The 17,016-nt window shown below is 45.0% G+C and overlaps 1 protein-coding gene and 1 long non-coding RNA gene across 2 annotated transcripts in view; one reads left to right on the forward strand and one right to left on the reverse strand.

Moving 5' to 3' along the window:
* LOC109435498 (uncharacterized) overlaps positions 1-17,016 on the forward strand; it is a 25,053-nt gene continuing 8,037 nt past the window's right edge. The window contains exons 1-3 of the long non-coding RNA XR_012494110.1: positions 1-49; positions 9,836-9,947; positions 12,309-12,473. This is a non-coding gene — a long non-coding RNA (uncharacterized LOC109435498). The remainder of the gene's footprint in view (positions 50-9,835; positions 9,948-12,308; positions 12,474-17,016) is intronic.
* FOXRED2 (FAD dependent oxidoreductase domain containing 2) overlaps positions 13,910-17,016 on the reverse strand; it is a 16,314-nt gene continuing 13,207 nt past the window's right edge. The window contains exon 8 of the mRNA XM_019713443.2: positions 13,910-16,900. Within this exon, the coding sequence (XP_019569002.1) occupies positions 16,641-16,900 (260 nt within the window). The 3' untranslated portion in view covers positions 13,910-16,640. The remainder of the gene's footprint in view (positions 16,901-17,016) is intronic.

The following is a 17,016-nucleotide window of genomic DNA, read 5'->3' on the forward strand; positions in this document are numbered from 1 at the left end:
AAAGGAGGGTCCGGAAGAGGAGGTGAAACGAAGCGGGAACTGGAGGGAGGTACGAGAGGAAGAAATAGGATGGGGATGGCGGGTAAGAGAGGTGTAGTTCTGGAGTTTGCAAATTCAGGCTGCTTTAAGCTCAACCAGCGCTGTCTACCCCTGTGCCTCATTCATTGTCTTCCAAAAACTTCTAGGGGTGCTGGAAGGTTCTTTCATTTTACCCATGAGGAAGCTAAGCTCCTGAAAGGTGTAGTGCGGATTAATGGACAAGACCCTGACTGGGAGCCAAGAGGCCGCTTTTTGGCCCTTGTCTGTAACTCACAACTGTATGACCTCGTGGTTTGGAGCAAGTCAGCCAGCCCCTGGGGACTTCAGTGTCCCAGTATGTGACATGAAGGGCTGGGCTTGTCATTCACCTCTTGGAGTTGCTGGGGGAACTGGTTACCCGCAAGGCGCCAGATGGTGGTGATGCTTGGAGGGTCTGCCTTTGAAGCCAGGTGAAGTGTGAGCTGTGAACCGGCTTGGGCCTGGGCCTTAGTTGCACACTGAGGGTTTAGAGCTAGTCGCCCCAAGATGTACGTCTGTGGTCTGTGGATTGTATTGAGCTAAGGGTAATTTTAGCTTCAGGCTCAAGAGAAACTTCTGCCCCTCCCGTTAACTACCTATAGAACTTGAATTAGGGGGCCTTGCCCATAATAAGAGGTTATCAGCAATAATCTCTTTTTGACGACAGGGCAAACTTCTATTTACTGAACATCTGCTCTTAATCATTTTGCAGTGACTCTTTAAGCCCCCAACACATCTTATTTCATCCCCAGCTCAGGATGCCTGATATACCCATGTGGGTTCCTTCTCTGTCTCTGAACCTCTTGTGCGTGTGTGTGTCTGTGGGGTTCCCATACATATTTACGTATTCAATTTGGTTATTTTCTCTTGCTAATCTGTCTCTTGTCTATTTGGTTATTAGACCAGTTGAAAAAACCCTCATCTATTTTATTATTAGACCTGCTGAAAGAGCCTTGAGGTAGAAGAAAGTTTGTGCCTTCCCCACAACACCCACCATCACTGTCATGGACACAGGGATCTAAGCACTTGTGTGTCCCCGACGTGTCACAGCTACCTCTTGTCTCCCCTGCACCCTGTACCTTACATGACAACCACTCATGGCCTCTCACGGTTCTATGAATACATCAGTCTTTTTCTTCCTGCCTGCTGTTGCTTCATATGAAATGCTTTTTTTCTCTCTCCATTTGGTAGATTGGATACACTACTCAACACCTTTGAGCAGCATCAATTGCTTCCTTCTCTCTAGTGCTTTGTTCATAACTCTTACAGAACACATCACAGTGTCTCTTTACTAGACCATATGCTTCCTGAAAGTAGGGATTTGTAGCTTTTACATGACTCTATGTCCAGTACCAACATGGTACAGTGCCCGATCACAGAGGACGTTCAGTAGATGCTTATTAAGCTGAATATCTTTGGCTATCTAAGGGAGTGGTTTATAGTCAGAGGTTATGTGACTTGTCCAAGGTCATGAAGTAGGAAACTTGGCAGTCCATCTCACACCTCCATTTCAGTCTACACTCCAGCCAGTGGGAATCACAGTTCCAGAGTTTGTGTAAATGTTTCTCCCATCCCTGTACTTTGTAGTTGCTACTCTCTGTGACTGGAAGATTTTTCCCTCTACCTGAGAAAATGCTACCAAATAAATGCAGATTAGGCATCATCTCTGGAGCCCCTTCTCTGAGCCTCATTGAGTGGGAGGAGGTGCCTTCCTCTGAGCTTCCACAGCCCCTGTGCATCTGTCAGTGGCTTCTGGGGGTCTGTCGCTCCATTGCTTACCTCAGGGCTTGGCGCACCATAGTAGGTACTCGGTGATTTTTCCATGAACAGAGAGCAGGGACCCACATCAAATCTTTCCACCCTAAATTCTATTTCCCCCACCACATTGCATAGCCTCATTTTGCCTCCAAAACAATGGCCATGTTTTTTTTTTTTTCCAGTTCATCTTGACTGCATCGTGCTATGATTTGTCCGAACGGCAGGTTCACTCCCTCACTCCCCTGGTGGGCGGGTCCACAGCCACAGCTGTTCAAGGACCTTCTGGGTTGCAGGGAGGAAATACTTGGGATTGGTCCACATGCCTTGGCCACCAGCAGCCACGTCAGCCTTACACTTAATAGAGTCACTGTCCATCAGCGGCAGGAGACTAGGTGAGGATGTGGGCAGGCATGGCCTTCTCCACCCGGTCTGACCTCTTGCTTTTGCCTCTGTCCCCACGTAGGAAAGGAGCCAACAATGGTGACGTCCCTCAGTACTGGCTCTCCTGAGGCCAACATCTCTTGGTGCAGCTGTTCCTCCTAATGTCAAATGCCATCTGGCAGGGCACTTCCACTCTGTCCATTTTCATTTCTGTTTTTCTGTGTCTCCAGCACTTTAGAGCCATCGATCAACCCTATTCAGCATTTCCATAGCATTTTCTAGAAGACCAGTTTCCTTGCTTAATTCGCATTCTGAATCCAAAGGAGAACCAGTCCTACTTAATTCTTGTTTCATAGGCACTTGACCTCTGTCAGCCTTGGGCTTCTCATCTGAGAAATGGGAAGATGCCTTCCTCATAGGGCTGTGAGGCTGTGGGAAGGAGGGAGGACAGGGCCTGGCCCATTGTTAGTGCCTGATGAACGATGAATGAAGCTCCTCCCTTCCTGCGGACTGTCTGGGAGACACATGGAGAAGGCAGCACTCACAGGCTACAGAGGGGCTCTTGAGCTAAAGGTGGCTCGTGTGCCAAGTCACAAGGCAGGTTCAGAGCACAGGTGGGAGGAGGAAGGAAGGAAGCCAGGACTGGCAGCCTGAGCTAAGGGTAAAGCTTCTGTTGCTACCTCTTACTGACATTTATTGCAGTGTTTTTCAGACTGAGATGTGAGCCATCAGTGGGTTTATGAAATCAGATTAGTGGGTTACGATCAGCTTTAAAAAGACAAACAGAATTGAAAATATCAGCGTATGGTGCATCTTATAAGTATTATTTTGTTCGTGTTATGTATCTCCTAGGTATGTATGTCCTAGGTTGTGATATAGAATGTATTTCTTAACTGTGGATCGTGGTCAAAGGGTTTGAAAGCTACTGAGAGACTGGAGAGTTCCAAGCACCTGACACTGTTCTAAGCACCTTACGTGTATTAACTCATTTAATCCTACAACCCTATGAGGTTGGTACGGTTACAGCCCCCAACTTACACATGGGGAAACCGAGGCACATAGGATCAATACCTTGTCCAGGGTCACCCAGATAGTCGGAGGTGGAAGCTTAAAGGTGCTCTGCTGCCCCTACTGAGGATCTGATTTGACTAGACTGCTGCCTCTTCCCCGCTAAGTCCCAGGGACCAGCCAGCCAATCGAGGCCATCGGAGGGCGACATAGGGAATTGCAGTTGGTGGCAGGCACTGCTGCTCAGCAGTGGCAGTGAGCAGAGGCACCCACGTGGTGGCACTGTGGGTCTTCCAGCCTCCTCCATGGCAGGCTCCGCAAGCTGGGTACAGCCCTGGTGCCGGCTCCCTCAGGCCTGCAGGGCCGATCGCGGGGCTCAGGGCTGCGGGAAAGGTGCTTCTCCGTGTCTGTGTGTCCGAGGATTTCATAGCTGGAGGGAGGCACCTTAAAAACGAAAAGAAAGAAAGGAAACAATGCAGACAGAGGCGATGGGCCGCAGTCTAAGCTGATAATGAGTTCCTCTCCAGGAGGTGTTGCTCCTAGAAGTATCTGTTTTCAGTTTCCATCTTGATGGTAATTTGTTTTTATCGCTGTTGGAGAACAATTGAAACTAGGACTTATGTTTTGCAAATGCTAGAAGCAGGTTTCAGGTTCTGTTGTGATTCACGTTCTGTTGAGTTTCCAGCAATTATACAAAACCCCCTCACCCCTTTCTGAAAATAAAGACCTGACACTGGAACAGTAGCATCACCCTTCATGCATAGACTGGCACAACCCTTAATTCCGTCCTGGGCTGGCAGAGCTGCAGTGTCATGGCTGTGATGTAGGTGGGCATATGCTGTTGCCCACACTTGCCCACCCCAGTGTGAGGCCATTGCCCTCAGTAGGCACATGCGGGCTGGGGCACCAGGGTTCATTCCGGGTGCTGCTTGCCATTGGCGTGAGGCTGCTCCCGTGTTTCTGTCCCGTCAGGTCTGGTGGCTCAGATTCTGCTGAGCAGGGCGAAGCCTGCAGCTGTGCGGGCCAGGCTGGGAAGGGAGGCAGGGAAGGACCCTTCCTCTTCACCAAGTGCCCCTCCCAATCCGGGCTCGGCCCCTGTCCCCCTCAGAGCCCTTGAACAACCCTTCTGTGTTGTTCCTCATCCGTAGGAGGCTCTCACAACGCTTATTCTACAAAAAACGTAAGAACTTGCAAAATAATGAAATAATGGCCAGCCATCTGTGGTCCTTACTACATGCCGCACAACCGTTCTCACATTTTTCCTATTTCAACTCATTTTATCCTCACAGTCAGCAAAATGCCGTTATTAGTCACATTTGACAAATGAGAGAAACCGAGGTCCTGAGAGGATGCATAACTTAGCCTAGACCGTGAATCAAGCCAACGGTGGAGCTGGCACTCAAACCCAGGGAGACGGGCCCCAGAAAGTGTGTGCTTCACAACTCAGCTCTACTGTGTCTTTAATGTTAGGTACCCTGTAATGTAAATATTCGGTCTTATTACAGGCTTTGCGTGGAGGTGCAAATCAGACCTGTGCTGGGAAGGCTGGTGTCAGGTGTGCGGGCGCTAGATCTGGAGCCCAGCATGGTGAACATGAGGGTTTTGGAGTCAGATGGACCTGGATTTGAATCCTGGCTGTGCCGCTTCCATGCAATATGATGTAACCCATCTAAGACTTGGTTTCCTCATCTGTAAAATGGGGCTGGCAGTACGTAACTCAGATACTGTTCACAGATGAGCAAATCAAGTCTTCCAGAGGTCATGTGACTTACCAAGGGCACACAGCTAGTGAGAGATGAGGGCAGGCTCACAGCCAGATCTCACCACAGGTCTTGAGTTTTTCCCACTGACCTGCAAAGATTTGGTGGCACTAGGTGTGAGGGTATGTATATTTGTCTTTAGTTTGTGAAAGCATCACTGGCAAAAGTATAGTGAGGTGCAGTGAATAAAAGTGCCTTAGTTTCCTGAGTCTTTGCTTCCTTATGTATAAAAATGGACTAATACTGTAATAGTATGTACCAGTTTCTTAGGGTTATTGTGAAGGATTAAATGGGATAATGAAAATAAATGGCTTAATAGATTTCAGTCCTGAAAGCCATTGAGGCTTGCTTTATGGCCCAGCCTATGGCCTATCTCTGTGCACTTGGAAAGCACAATCCTACAGTTGCCGGGTGGCTTGTTCCATAAATGTCAGTTACATCAAGGTAGTTGATAGAATGTCGTTTAGATTTTCTGTGTCTTGACTGATTTTTCTGTCTAGCTGATCTATCAGTTGTACATGCTGCACAACCGTTCTAGCATTTTTCCTATTTCAACTCATTTTATCCTCAGTCAGCAAAATGAGAGAGCGATATTAAAACCAAGTATGATTGTGAATTTATCTATTTCTGCTTTTAAGTCTGTCAATTTTTTTTTTCTTTCCAAGTCAAGTTGTTGTCCTTTCAATCTTAGTTGTGGAGGGTTCTGTTCAGCTTCTGGTTGTTGTCCTTTCAGTCTTAGTTGTGGAGGGAGCAGCTCAGCTCCAGGTCCAGTTGCCATTGTTAGTTGCAGGGGGCGTAGCCCACCATCCCTCGTGGGAGTCGAACCGGCAACCTTGTGGTTGAGAGGACGCGCTCCAACCAACTGAGCCATCCGGGAGCTCAGCTCAAGGTGCTGTGTTCAATCTTAGTTTCAGGGGCGCTGCCCACCATCCCTTGCGGGACTCGAGGAATTGAACTGGCAACCTTGTGGTTGAGAGCCCACTGGCCCATGTGGGAATCGAACCGGCAGCCTTCGGAGTTAGGAGCACGGAGCTCCAACCGCCTGAGCCACCGGCCGGCCCCAAGTCTGTCAAGTTTTGCTTCATCTCTTTTGAAGCTTTGTTATTAGGCTCCTGCACATTTATGATTATGTCTTCCTGATGTAGTGATCATTTCACCATTATGAAATGTCTCTTTTTAATTCTGGCAAAGCATTGTCTTGAAGTTTACTTTATCTGCTATTTATAGAACCATTCTAACCTTCTTATGACTCCTGTTTGATATATCGTGTTCAATCCTTTTACTGTCAGCCTATCTGGAACTTTATATGTAAGAGCATTTCTCATAGACAACATATAGTTAGGTCTTGCTTTTTTATTTATTTTGACAATCTCTGCCTTTATATTGGAGTGTTTGTTCACAGTTAACATAATTATCGATATGTTTTGATTTAGGTCTACTATTTGTCTTCTGTTTGTTCTGTATGTCTTTTGTTCTTCTGTTTTTCCATTCCAGATTTCTTTTGGGTTAATTGAATACATATTTTTAGAACTCAATTTTAATTTATCCATTGGCTCTTTAGCTATACCTCTTTGTATTGCTATTTTAGTGGCTGCTCTGGGGATTACAATATAGATCCTTAGCTTTCCACAGTCAATTTAGAGGTAATAGTGTACACATAAAATAATGTGAGAGCCTTGCGTAAGTTCCACCCCTTTCTATCTTTTACACTGTGTTGTCATATGTGCTACATGTGTAGGCTAAGAACCCTATAATGTAATGTTGATAATTTTGCTTTAAGTCATCATTATATATATACACACACACATATATATATGTGTGTGTGTATATATATATGTATTTTTTTAAAGAAATTAAGAGGAAAATGCAGTCTTTAATATTTACCCACATATTTGCCCTTTTGGAGCGCTTCAGTTCTTGAAGGGATACAAGTTTTCATCTGATATCTTTTCCTTTCAACCTAAATAACTTACTTTAGCATTTCCTGTAGTTCAGGTCTGCTGGAAATCAGTTCTCTTCATTTTAGTTTATCTAAAAATGTCTTTATTTGCCTTGATTCTTGAAGATTATTTTCATTGGATGTGGAATTCTGGGTTGACAGTTTCTTTTTTCCTTTCCTGTTAGCACATTAAATATGTCATTTCACTGTTTTCTGGCTTCCATTGCTTCCAATGAGATGTCGACGATGATTTGTTTTGTTCTTCTATGTCTATAATATGTTTTTTTCTCAAGTTGCTTTCAAGCTTTTTTTCTTTATCTTTAACTTTCAGCATTTTATATTTTGCGCTGTGTATGGTTCTCTTTGTATTTATCTTGAATGGGATTCACTGAGATTCTGGAATCTATATTTTTCACCAATTCTGGGAAAATTCGGGACATTATTTTCTCAAAAAATATTTTTTTGTTCCATCAGCTCTTTTCTCTCTTTCTGGAACTCCAATTATACGTATATTAGAGCTTTTCACGTTGTCTCACGGATCACTTAGCCTCTTTTTTACAGGACTTTTATTGGGGAACAGTGTGTACTTCCAGGACTTTTTTCCAAGTCAAGTGGTTGTCCTTTCAATCTTAGTTGTGGAGGGTGCTGTTCAGCTTCAACTTGTTGTCCTTTCAGTCTTAGTTGTGGTGGGGGCAGCTCAGCTCCAGGTCCAGTTGCTGTTGCTAGTTGCAGGGGGCACAGCCCACCATCCCTTGTGGGAGTCGAGGAATTGAACCGGCAACCTTGTGGTTGAGAGCCCACTGGCCCATGTGGGAATCGAACCGGCAGCCTTCAGAATCAGGAGCATGGAGCTCCAACCGCCTGAGCCACCAGGCCGGCCTCACTTAGCCTCTTTGCTTTCCCAGTACTTTTATTCTGTGTTCTTCAGGTCAAATAATTTTTACTGATATATCTTTAAATGCATTGAGACCTTCTTCTGTCATCTCCAATATGCTATTAAACCCATCTAGTGAACTTTTCATTTTAGATATTGCATTTTTTCAGTTCTAGAATTTTCATTTATTTCTTTTTAAAGTTTCTATTTCTCTATTGAGATTATCTGTTTATTTACTCAGCATGAGCATATTTTCCTTTATGTCCTTGAGCATATATATAATAGCTGCTTTAAAATCTTTGTCTGCTATAAGCAGCATTTTGGTCAACTCCATGTCAGTTTTCATTAATTACTTCTTCTCTCGAGTATGAAACAGTCATATGTTCCTGTTTTTCTTTTTTTAATTAAAAAATGTATGTCTAATAATTTTGGATTGTTTCCTGGGCATTGTGATTGATACATTGTAGATACTCTGGATTCTGCATTTTCTTCCGAAGAGTGTTGATTTAGTGTTTTTAGTGGACAGTTGACTTGGCTAAATTCCAACTCCAAGCTCTGTCTCCTTTGTGGTGAGCAGCCACCGAACCGTAGTTCATTTATTCAGCCTTAGCTGAGTTGCATGTAGTCCACGCTATACATGGATATTTCAGGGGTCAGTCAGAGGTTCATGCAATGTGTATTCAGAATTTGGGGCTCCTCTGTGGCTCTCTTTTTGAGGATTTCTCCACCCTCACTTTCACCTCTGTGATATCCCTCAACTCTTTCCTTTGTTCTTCAAGCCAATAAGATTGTGGGTTTGCAGTGGGATTTTAGCTGCCCTGTGTGGTGCTATCTGGGGTCTTTCCTCCGGTGAAAAGCTTTAAGGAATGGAAAACTCACCTAATGCCATTTCCTTCTTCAGTGGGTCAATTCTTCTTCTAGTTTCTGCCTACTTTGGTTGCTCTTCAGGTAATTTTTTAAATGTACATACCTTATCCAGAGTTGTTATCTGTGAGAGCCTTTGGTTTGTAGAGGATACCACCATTATCAGAAGTGGAAGCATAAGTGCTTAGAAATGCTTGCCATGACTGTGAATGCAGGTTTTCAATATTTACTGAACCCACCACAGGGAGGATGCACTCGGGTGTGCTGTGAGCTGGTAACGCCCCAGCTCACTGCCACAAGAAGCAGATGTTGGGAACAAGCTGCATGTCCCTTAGTTTTATTTTTCTTCCATTCACTTACATGCACAGGATCTTGGTTACCTCTGCTTTATGTTTCCTGAAACTCACAACTCTTAGAGCACAGAGTTGTTTCTTTCTTGAAACGCAGTGAACTGTTTTTATGTTGGAAAAATAGTTTTCTTTGTTTATAGCTTTCTTCAGGCTTCCCAATGGGATCCAAGTTGAAGCCACCCTCTCTGTTGGCACTTGGAATTCTGAGCCCAAGCCTAGGGGTGGTAAGGTAGGAAGGAGCAGCTCCCTTGGGGAGTTAAGGGCCTACCTATTTGACATAAACAGCTTCTTTCAAGGAACCAGTTACCTGCCTGTAAAGATGACTCAGAGTATCCTCAAAGGAATCAGTGGTCAGCTTTTAAGGAGATCATTTTGCTTTTAGTCTAGAGTCCAAGGCTTGGTTTAATTGTTCTCACCCACCATGAAGGTTTATTGATGGCCTACTGTCTGTACGGCAGAATGCATTAGAGATTTATAGGCTGCTGAGGGCTGAATGTCTGCGTCCTCCCCAAATTCATATACTGAAGCCCCAGTCCCTAATGTGATGGTTTTTGGAGGTGGGACCTTTGAGAGGTAATCACGTTTAGATGAGGTCATGAGGGTGAGGGCCCATCATGGGACGGGGGACAAAGAAACAGGCAAAGACCAAATGAATATTGTAATAAGTCACAATATCAGAGATGGGAATAGAGGGGAGTAGACCAGGACATAACATTTCTGTGATCCCACGGCACCCTCTACTTTCTTTTTCCTGAGCACTTATTGCTTGTCTAATGTCTGTTTTCTCTGTTGGACTGTAAACTCCATGAGGAAAGGATTCTTATTCTCTTATTCTCCATTTTAGCCTCCAGATGCCAGCACAGACAAGTTACTGTTCCTTTTAATCTATTACGAAGCTCCATCATCCAACGAAGGAGGACCTAGCCCTGTGCCTGAACGTAGCAGGGACTTGGCAGGTTTGTTGAATGAGAGGGGAAAAAAGTAATGAAAACTGAGAGGTGGCCTCAGTTTTGGTGGTCTGTGAATGGAAGCCCCTTAACCCTGTCCCCAAGAATATCCCTCCGTCAGGCTTGTATAAGTCAGGACTCTTTTGTGGATAAGTGTCAGGAACAAACTCAACCAGCTCATGAACAAGGTCCTATCAGATCATGTGACTGGCGTGTTCAAGGGTGCAGCTAGCTTAGGCGTGATGGGCTCAGGGCCCAAATAGCGTTGCTGAGATCTGTGGGGCTTTCCATTGCTTGTTTTGTTTTCCTCAGCATGTTGGTTTCATTCTCCATGCAGTGGGCAAGACAGCTACTGCCAGTCACAAGAAGACAAGCTTTGGGTTTAGGATCTAAAAAGAGGAAAGTCATTGTTTTGTACATCTAAAACTAAGAAAAAAAAAAGTTAAAAAAAATAAAAATAAAAAAATAGAAAGAGGAAAGTCCCTCGCCCTCCCCAGGTCCATATGTCAAGACTCTGATTGGCCCTGTTTGGGTCATGTGTCCAAATCTTACTCCGTCACTGATTGGCCAGCCTGCATATGTCTGCTGCTGGCATATGGGTGGCCTCCATAGAACTAGGTGGGAATTGAGTGGGTCCTCCAAAGGGAGGCATGCCAATCATAAACATGCATGCAATAAGGGCTCTTTTATGCAAATCAATAATATTTCCAATTGCTACATAACTTCTTGGTCAACTGATGTCTGGCAAAACTGAGAAGTCTTTGATCCTGGAGGAGGGTCCTTTGATCAGTGAAAGTTGTGCTGAGTCAGTTTAGTTCTGCATAGGTGTAAATCCCTTTCAAGTGCAGAGTGTTTCATCTCAGTGAGGTAACTGTTTGTCTTGCTGACTTGCGCATGCGTGTGATAGCAGGCTACGTGTGATTTTCCTGAAGGAAAGACGGACAGACAGACATCGGCTCTGGAGTTCCTACCAGTTAATTTCAGGCAACCACATAACGAGTGCTAACTGAGCCTTCAGGCACTCTCTTCCTTTATTTAACTTGCTCATGCTTCTGCACCTTTTCTTTTAGTTGATCCATCCGTGTAGGTACACCAAATAGTGCAATACCACAGCTGTATTTTACTTAGAGTACCTCGATGGGTATGTTCTGCAGTTGGCTTTGTAATACAGGTATTATGCCTGTTCTTACAAGTTAACCTTCTCTCGCCACCTTCATATTCTGCCCCTGGTACTTATCCCTCTTACCTACTGCTGTGTAACAAACCACCCCAAATTTAGGCCAAAACTTAGTGGCCTACAACAATGATCATTTTGCTCATAAGCATGACATTTGGGTGGGGCTTGGCGGTGACAGCTCATTTCTGCTGTACGTGGGGTGGGTCTACTGGGGCTGGACCATTCATTTCCAAGACGGTGTACCCACATCGCTACAAGTTGGTGCTGGCTGTCACATGGGCCTTTCCCCAGGGCTTCCTCACACCTGGTGGCTGGGTTCCCGGAAAGGTGGTGGAAGTTGCCAGTCTCCTAGGGTCTGCGCCCAAAACCTGGCATAGCATCACTCCCCCCATGTTCGTTTGCTCAAAAAAGCCCCAGACCCCACCCTAATTCAAGGGGAGGGGACACAGACCTCACATCTTGAGAGGAGCTGTAATAAAAGTTTCGTCCATCTTTAATATACCACAGTGCTTCACAGCAGAGGCTTCTGAGCACCTCTTCTTTTCTGGATAGATTGACTTATTTAAAACTTAAACATGGCTGGTGTTAAGGGGCTCATCTCTACATTTTTGTGGCTGCTTTATTTCTAAACTACAATGACAGATAGTAACACACTGAACATGCTGAGATATGCATTGTCATTTTTTTTCTGTTGATGGGACTTTTCTGCATCCAATTAATTTATAATGATTTGGAATGATGAGAGACTGGTGTGAGATGGTAACTCGCAAAGAGAATGAAGAAGCAGGTGACACACTTTTGAAAGATTCTGCAGTTCTCACTAAGCTTGAGGCTTTCTATAGAAGAGCAGGCAAATCAGTCTTATTTATGCAGAACTGAGAAAGGAGGGAGACATTCTGTTGGTCCTTTCTTTCCTGCTTAAATACATCTGTTGCACACTATTTTTTATTTCAGGCTTGATGGAATGGTCATGTGATGTATTTGGATTAAATACTTGGGCTAAAGCATCTCATATATTTGCCCACCAACTTCACTTTGTAGCAGATTTACATTCCGTCTGGGATGCCAGATTGAATTAAATGCTTTTTTAAAGCCTGCAGTCTGACAAAAACCATTCCCCAGGCAGCATTTTTACCATACTGAAAAAATAAGCATCTGCAGTGAGATGATGCAGCTTATGTTTTCTTTTCTAGGGAAGAATCCAGTTTGGCTTTTGGGGATGATGCTGTGATTGGTCAGAGAGCTGAGGACCCTGAGGACCGATAAGGGCTGCTGCTTCAGACTGCTGAGCTTTCCTTCTCCCATCTGGAGTCATCCCACCCTGCCTGGATCACAGGACGTCTGGTTTGAAGCAGTGGGTTAGTACTCTTTTCCAGGGTATCTTTGTGTGATCAGCATTTCAACACTACTCTGCCCTCCCGTGGGAACCCCATGCTTTTGTAGGTTTGAGAATTATTTGGTCTCTTAATTTCTTGTCTCCCAGTGTCCACATTGAAGGGAATTCAGGGATGGTGATAAGGAGATTGTTGCTTTAATAATTTAATATTTAGAGGATGGCTCAAAGGAGGTGGATTTTTGAAGCACACCATTCACTTGCTGTGTAATCATTCTCAGCCTCAGGTTCCTCATCCATAAAATGGGGATAGTAATATCTACCTCTCAGTGTTGTGGTGCAAATTAAATTAATGTAAGTAAGCTATTTACTGCATGTTATTAGTTGTCTATTGCTGTGTAACAGCAAGCTATTTGTTATCTATTGCTGTGTAACAAATAACCCCCCCCGAATTTAGCAGCTTAAAACAACAAATACTATCTTGAAGTTTCTGTGGATCAGGAATCAGGTGGCTGCTTAGCTGAGTGGGTCTGGCTCAGGGTCTTTCATGAAGCTGTATTCAAAGTGGTGGCCAGAGCTGCAGTCATCCGAAGACAAGAGTAGGATCCACTTCCAGGCTCACTCACATGGCTGTTGGCAGATCTTAGTTCCTTGCCACGTGGGCCTCTCCATACTGGATATCCTTCTGACATGACAGTTTCCCCCAGTGAGGGACTCCAGAGGGAGGGAGGGAAGAAGGGGGAGAGCGAGAGTGAGAGCGAGAGAGAGAGAAGCAGCACAATCTCTTGGTGGATGAATGCCACAGTCTTTTTTTTATAACTTAATCTTAAAAATGATATCCTGTCATTTCTGCAGTATTTTATTGGCTAGAAGTGAATTACTAAGTCCAGCCCACACCCAACAGGAGAGGACTAAACTCTACCTCTTTGCAGGAGAAGTATCCAAGAACTTGTGGACATACCTTTAAAACCATCACAGCTCAGTTCTGGGCACGTAGTAGGTACTCAGTAAATTATTAGATGTTATGATTAGCTTAGCAGACAAACACTTCTTGAGTCAATTTCCAGGCAGATTTTAGGTATTACCCCAATTTTTTCAGGTGAAAGGAATTTGGGGCTCTGCAATGGATTAGAAATGACACCCAGGAAACTTCCACAAAATGAGGATTTTAATCTTTCATTTTTTTTTGTCACGTGGGAGACAAGGTTCCTCCAGAGATCTCTGCTGGTGTACTGGGTCAGTCAGTCCAAAGAGCCGAGGAGAGCAGCACACCCCACTTAAAATTCACTTCTCTAGACTGAGCACATATCCTCCCCCGACACTTGGTATATGTAGTATCTTCCCGACCGGGGAGAAGCGGTGACACGCGGAAATCACCTGAACCACAGAGACAGAGCATATCCTCTGGGAGGGTCCCGAGCTCCACGCGCCCTCAGCAATTTTAAATTCCAAAAGCAGAGATGATTTTTTAAAAATAAATGTATTTATTCCTCTATAGAGTATAATCACAAAATTGGACAAAAGAGGAAAAGCGAAAAAAAAAAAAAAAAAAAAAGAAGCCTCATAAACTCCTTTCAGTAGTTTCCCCTGTATGTGGTTTTCTATTTTTATAAGTGAAAGTAGTTGCAACTACAATTTTATATCCTGCTTTTTTTCACTTAACTTTATTACATATGTATTTGTATTACACAATCTTTAACCACTTTTTGGAGTTTTTGAGAGCTGTACAGTATTTCATGGGGTGAATGTACCATAGTTAAATCTTCTTCCATTTTCTTTTATTTCAATCAGTTCTTTATATATTTATTTTTATGGGTGTTAAATTCTGCCATAATTATTTTTGCCCATGCTGTTTTGCCTTTTAATTTTTTAAACACATTTTCATATGTTTATTGTTTGCATAATCAGGTGGATTGCCTTTTAATTTTGACCATTTTCTTTAAAATAGTCCCATTAATTAGGTGCAGGCTAGATGGGTGTACCTGAAATGTTACACCTTTTCCTCTGTGGAATTACTCTGTTGCTTCTATGCGTGGAAAGGCCTTTCACTTATTACAGTATCCCCTCCTTCTTCTCCAGTTTCTATAGGGCTTTTAAAAATTCATCTGAAATTCGTTTTGAAGTATAGTAGGAAATAGGGTCTAAACTGAAATTTATTTTCTTTTCCAACGTATTTTTATTGCATGGTCCTGCACAATCTTTTCCACAATCGTTTCTATTCATTTCTTTTTAAAATCACCTCCTTACTTAGAATAGGGTCTATTTCTGGCCTCATCTTTCACTAGTTTGTCTATTTTGCGCCAGCAACTTTGTAATATTGAAAAAAAGAAGGGATGAATGAAGTCAGGCCATGGCTAGAAGAGGAAGTTGGTCCAGCTGGAAGCAATGAGATCTGCTCGGAGGGAAGATCTAGATCGGACCTCCAGCAAATGCAGGATGGTCTTCATAGGAAAAAAGCATTTCTCTGTTTGAAGCTAATTATTACAAGAATACCAGGGACATTGCTCAGACATCTCTAATCAGCTGAGCAAGAATGGAACCATGTCTTATTAAACACAAATAAGGCTGGCTGATACCATGATGGAATTAACAATTTGGCAGATGATGGGAAAAGCAGCAGATGCCACATATTGAGGCATCAGTAAACTATTTGTTACAGCACCTCGAGTTTTTATTGGCACAAGGGGCTCAGCCACCCTTCCGCAATTGGGTAGGCGAGATGGGTAACAGAATTTGATATTACGAAGACAGTCCTAATTAAAAGGTTTTGGAAAAGGAAGGATGGGCTGAAGGATCCAATTTTGGTTTACCTATAATCTGTATGAGATAGGTGAACACACACCCTGGGACTGGGGAGAGACTCTTAGAAGTCTCAGCTGCAGTACAAACTATGCCAAGTACCGTCATGGGGTAAACACCTCCTCCCCACAGGCTAAGGCGCTGGAGCTTCATTGTTCCAATTCGGCAAATGACTGGAGGGACAGGTAGCGGGGCCAGGTGCGGACCTGCCAAGAGAATGTTCCCAGAAAAGGGCTGTGGAGCCAGAAAGCCCGAGTCCCTGGAATTCTGAGTGGCTACATGAAGGGCTAGTAAGAACCAGTGAGGAGGTAATCAATCACCCATGATCCGGCCCTTGAAAACTCACCATGATTATTTTACATACAAAAGCTTTCCCATGGCTCACTCGGAAATAGGACGGAGGGAGAGTAAAGCAGGGAACAGATTCCTGCTGAGGAAGGAAGGACGACAAAGAGCTGGACAGCTAAGGGAACCAGAAACTGAATTCATCGTCGGTATCATACAAATGCGTTTATAAAATGTCTGCACAAGCTGAGCGGGGCTCCGGTGGGCTCTGTTCAAACAGCAGGGTGAATCACCTCAAAAAGTCCCCACTGAAAGACAGCGTGGTGACAGTTCTACAAAATGTGACTGCTGTTCAGTATGCCAGAGGGCAGGATGAAAGAGAGAACAGCGATTGAAGATAAGTCAGGGAGTGCGGCCTTGGGGAGGATTCAAGCTCTGCTGCTCATGAGAAGTTACTTGGATAAGATGGCTATCTCTGCCTGATGACAGCCCCTGGGCCTATGCGATCAACCCAGCCCCCCATTCCCTTTCTGAAAACAGATGGGGACAGGAGACGCAGTGTGGTGTGGTGGAACAGGCTTTACAGCTACCCAGACAGGGGCTCCTGGCTGGGCCCTGGGAGTCACCTAACCTCTCTGAGCTGGTGTCTTTTTCATCAGGGGTAATAATAGTCCTACCTGCCCTATAAGGTTGAGGATATCAGAGCTTTTGTTTTAAAGAGCCTGCCATAAATTGTTATGAAGGTGAGGATGGGCGGGATTTGGGCCCATCTGAGGAGTAGCCAGAAGGAAAAGGAACCGCTGGTCATTTGACGGGGACCAAACTGAGGCCCGCGCTTGGTGACAGGTCATTTGCAGACGGGCTTGGCTGTGGATAGTGGCTCCCACCTGGCGAGGATGCCCCTCTCTGGACACCGCCTCCCGGGTATCTATGGAGTGAACAGGAGGGGAGCCCACGGCATGGCGACCCTTCAACCCTTCCGTGCCCTGCGTGGCTTTGGTGTGGGCACTGCAATGACCTGAGTGGTCTTTGGCATCACACATCGGTGGGAGCCTGGGGCTTGGAGAAGAGGAAGGCTGACGGGGGTGTGGGTGGGAGGAGCCTGGCATCACAGCTCCTCCTTGTTGCTGTGGAGGGGCTGGACCAGAGGCCCTGGAGCCTGGGGGTGACCGACGGGCCCGTGGTAGCCAGGCCATTGGCCGCTGTCCTCCCTGTGCCTGTCCGCAGCAGCGTGGTCCTGCAGGGCCCCACTCTCCACTCTGTGCTGCCGGAGGCTCTCAGTTCCCACCAGCCCCTGCATTCTCAGGTACCCCTGCTGGCAAAAGGGCGGCAGCTTCTGGCGGGTTAGGGCAAACAGGAAACAGGACTCTACACAAGAGCAAAAGGAGATGAATGAGTCAGGCTGAGAGGTGTGGAGAGAAGTACAGGAGGAGCAGCTGCCGGTGCCCTGGGGGCCTCCTCAGTACCCTCCAGCCCTGAGCCTG

The sequence above is a fragment of the Rhinolophus sinicus genome, linkage group LG02, assembly GCF_036562045.2.
Source record: "Rhinolophus sinicus isolate RSC01 linkage group LG02, ASM3656204v1, whole genome shotgun sequence".
NCBI lineage: Eukaryota > Metazoa > Chordata > Mammalia > Chiroptera > Rhinolophidae > Rhinolophus > Rhinolophus sinicus.